Consider the following 4,111-nt stretch of genomic DNA (forward strand, 5'->3'; position numbering starts at 1 on the left):
TCGAACCCATTGCCATCATCAATTTTGACTCATACCAACACTACACAACAGAATAGAACCACCCCATAGCGTTTTCAAGAAGCAGCTGGTGGATTTGAGCTGCCAACCCTTTGGTTAGCAACAGAGCTCTTAACCACTGCACCACCATGGCTTCATGGATGGTATCATTCAGAAAATTCTGCTGAAATCAATGTTTATCTATAGGGAAATAAAATGAAATTGGATTCTCCATCACACAATATTCAAAAATTGTTCCAACATCTTTTAAACACAAAAGAAAAAACAATTTAATGTTTATGAACCATATAAGAAAATATCTTTATTAGATTGGAGGAGTTGATCAGTTCTTGAATGAGATGTAACACACACAGTCCAAAAGGGAAAAAATAGATCAATCCAACCATTTAAAATTAAGTCACTGGAAAATGAAAATCCAACGTTGTTCTTTCAATGTAACAAAAAGAAGACAGCAGGACAAATAAATATTCAGTGAAGTATTTCCAAATGTGGCTTTGCCTACAACATAAGTATTAACTGCTGATAAATATTTAAATTAATAAGCTAGGATAATGACTAACACAAGTGCCCAAACGCGTGAAAGCAGAAGGAATTGAAAAAGGAGAGAGTGCTACCCTTGGAGATAAATTGTGCTGGCTCACATTCATCTAGTATATTCATTGAGTAACTTATTAGGTGGCAGGCATTGTACTAAACACTTGTAATTGTTGTAGCACTTGATCCCACCTCAGACTTTTCTAATCAGAACAGTCATTTAATCCTTTCAAGGTAATGAAATTCCTCTTACCTGCAATTAGTTTTAGAAGGGGCATATGCCCCAACTCAGGGTGATGACATAGAGTGTGTTCCGGATGACTCCTTGAAAAGGTTATTTCTCTAATACTGAGACTGAATAAGGAGCAGTCAGTTTTCCATCCCTGGTTATTGTATCTTAAATGACCACTGTGCTGCTGCAGCCATTGATGACCATCACAGGAACAGCTTTAGGAAAAAACCAGCATATGGAGCTGTGAAATGTAACCCTGTGGTTCTGGAGGCTCTGGACCTACCCTACCTCTGAAATCTTTGTTTTTATATTTGGTACTCTGTGAGTTTAGACTTTTCCCTCAGTATACCTGAAAGTATCCTCACTCTTAGAGTTGAAGTATCTCAAATCTAAATGGAAAAAAGTGAATGAATATAATTATGCCAAATGTATAGATGAGTAAACTGAGCTTATGGTTGCTGTTAGCTGCCCTCGAGTTGATTCTAACTCATGGCCACCCCATGTGTTGCAGAGTAGAGCCACTCCATAAGATATCCTTGGCTTTAAACTTTAAAGAAGCAGATTGCCAGAACTTTTCTTCTATGGTATCTCTGAGTAGATTTGAACCACCAGCATTTAGGAGTTGAGTGCAAACCATTTGTACCACCTAGGGACCTTTCAACTGAACTTAGAAAGCTGAAATAAATATAAAAGTTCACACAGCTATTACAGAGAAGAGGTAGAATTCAAATCAAAGTGTTCTGACTCCGAATTTTCACCCTTAACCATTATAATTTCTGAACTCCTACTATTCAAAGAACTTAATCAGGTTCTCTGAATCAGTATTATTTATTTCATTCAAGCATATTCCAACAGCTTAAGCCCAACGCATGTGATGCATTAATGAAAAGAAGATATTCTAGAGATGAGTTTCCTCAAAGCGCCCATTATGTCCTTGTTCCTTAGACTGTAGATGACGGCGTTCAGCATGGGTGTGACCACGGTGTACATCACTGATGCAATTGCACTCTTCCTAGAGGGTAGAGTAGCTGCAGAGCTAAGATACACCCCAAAACCTGTCCCGTAGAACAAGGTAACAACTGAGAGGTGAGATCCACAGGTAGAAAAAGATTTACACATTCCACCTGTTGATGGCATTTTCAGGAGGGAAGAGACAATTTGTATGTAGGAGAAAATAATCCCAAGGAAGAGTCCACCACCCAAGATACTAGTCATAAAATATTGCAGGATGTTATTAAAAAGGGTATCAGAACAGGCAAGCTTGAGGACCTGAGGAAGTTCACAGAAAAACTGGGGGATTTCCAGGTCTATGCAGAAGGACAAATGCAGCACCATCAGACTGTGGAGCAGGGCACTCATGATGCTAATGAGCAAGGAGAGTAGAATCAGCAGGCCACAGAGGTGGGGGTTCATGATGATTGCATACCTTAGTGGGTGACAAATGGCCACATAGTGGTCATAGGCCATTGCTGCAAGGAGACAATTTTCCAAACCAGCAAAAACAAGGTCAAAGCAGATCTGGGTGAGGCAGCCTGTGTAACTGATGGATTTGCTCTGAGTCTGAATGTTCACCAGCATCTTGGGGACCGTAGTGGTGCTGAAACAGATGTCACTGAAGGACAGGTTGGAGAGGAAGAAGTACATGCGGGTGTGGAGGTGAGACTCAAAGATGATGGCCAGGATGATGAGCAGGTTCCCAGCCACAGTGATCAGGTATAAGGTCAGGAACATTCCAAAGAGAAGGGGCTGCAGTTCTGGATTCTCTGGGAGGCCCAGGAGGAGGAATTCTGCTAAGCCTGTTTGGTTTTCTGATTCCATGTTTGTGGATGATTCTGACGGAAAGAATAGAGTTGAGGTATATAACAGATGTACAAAGGTCCCTTATTTTACAGAAACACTCTAATCTGTATTGTGAAATAAAATTAATATTATCAATTTTTCCTGTGGTTCTCTCTCTCTGTGTCTCTCTCTCTCTCTCCTCTCCTCCTCTTTCTCCTCTATCCTTTTCTCTCTCCTTCCCTCTCTGTTCTCTTTCTTCCTACACGCTCATTTCTCTCTGTTCTCCTTTCACCTCCTCTGCCACATCTTTCCAAATACATTTAAGTACCTACTCTTTTTCCACATTTGTCAATTGACATGAATATAATATCAAATGGCACATATTTTTTCTTAAGAATTTTCTGAACTCTGCAAATTAGCAGGAAAATCAAAATCATATGGTATTAAATATATATATTAGAGCAGTTGTTCTCAAACTTCCTTGCATCAGACTCAGCTGGATGAATTACTAAAATGTAGATTGCTGGGCATCGCCCTCAGAGTATCAGATTCAGAAGACTGGCATTAAAAAAAAAAAAATTTTTTTTTTTTTTTTGGCATTAGGGCTCCAAAATTGTGCCTTTCCAACAAATTCCCAAATGCTGTTGCTGCTCAGCTGGGAACCACACATTGGGGACCAATATTCTGCAGACCTGGTACACTTCCTGAGGAAGAAATCATCTGGCTCATCAGTGCGCTACAAAGTGGACTGGGATTTCAAGTCCATGACTCAGCCCATTTTCAGTGGGTCTCCACAATTTGTCTTTTTAATTCTCTACTTTCGTTTCAACATTCCATTCTTTGGATCCTTACCACAAAACTCTTGCCTAATTGTTCTAACTAATAGCAGTATTAGCAGGAGTCCTTGGTTGGCACAAACGGTTAAGCAGCTAAGGAAAATGTTGGAGGTTCAAGTCTACCCAGTGGCATCTCAGAAGAAAGGCCTGGTGATCTACTTTTGAAAAACCAGCCATTGACAACCCTATGGAGCACAGTTCTACTGTGACAGACGTGGAGTCACACGTGGAGTCATTGGAGTTGACTCAGTGGCAACTAATTTGTTTTTTGGTCCAATTAGCAGATATCATAGTAACAAATACAATAACTATTATGAACCTCTACAACAATAACACTAACACAGAGCTCTGAGTATTGGCATACAGAATTCTCGGTATTTTTATGAATTAATTTTATTTCTCCCTACAGATCCATGATTTGGGTGCTTCTATCATCCTTCATTTCACCCATGATCTCAAGCACATAACATGAGGTTAAGTTATGGATACATGATACATGATCCATCAGAACTGGTGAACGAATCTGAACTTAGTTTGCCAGATCAGAGTGGACCTCTTACTACCGTGTGATATGACCCCTGAGTAGAACAGGATCAGGCACTGGAAGGGTCAACAGATTCCATCACTTGCCTCTTGAAAAATTCCATGTGAGTCCAACACCACGTGCTTTCCCTGGTCTTCAAAGTCACCTACTCTCTGACCTCATAGGTAG

General features: G+C 40.2%; 1 protein-coding gene across 1 annotated transcript; it reads right to left on the reverse strand.

The window, feature by feature from the left end:
• Positions 1–1,663: 1,663 nt before the first annotated feature.
• Positions 1,664–2,362, reverse strand: LOC126070955 (olfactory receptor 7G3-like). Its single transcript, XM_049875278.1, has one exon. It carries the CDS (start codon positions 2,360–2,362, stop codon positions 1,664–1,666), a length of 699 nt encoding a protein of 232 aa, XP_049731235.1.
• Positions 2,363–4,111: the final 1,749 nt, after the last annotated feature.

Source organism: Elephas maximus, chromosome 3 (assembly GCF_024166365.1).
Source record: "Elephas maximus indicus isolate mEleMax1 chromosome 3, mEleMax1 primary haplotype, whole genome shotgun sequence".
Classification (NCBI taxonomy): Eukaryota; Metazoa; Chordata; class Mammalia; order Proboscidea; family Elephantidae; genus Elephas; species Elephas maximus.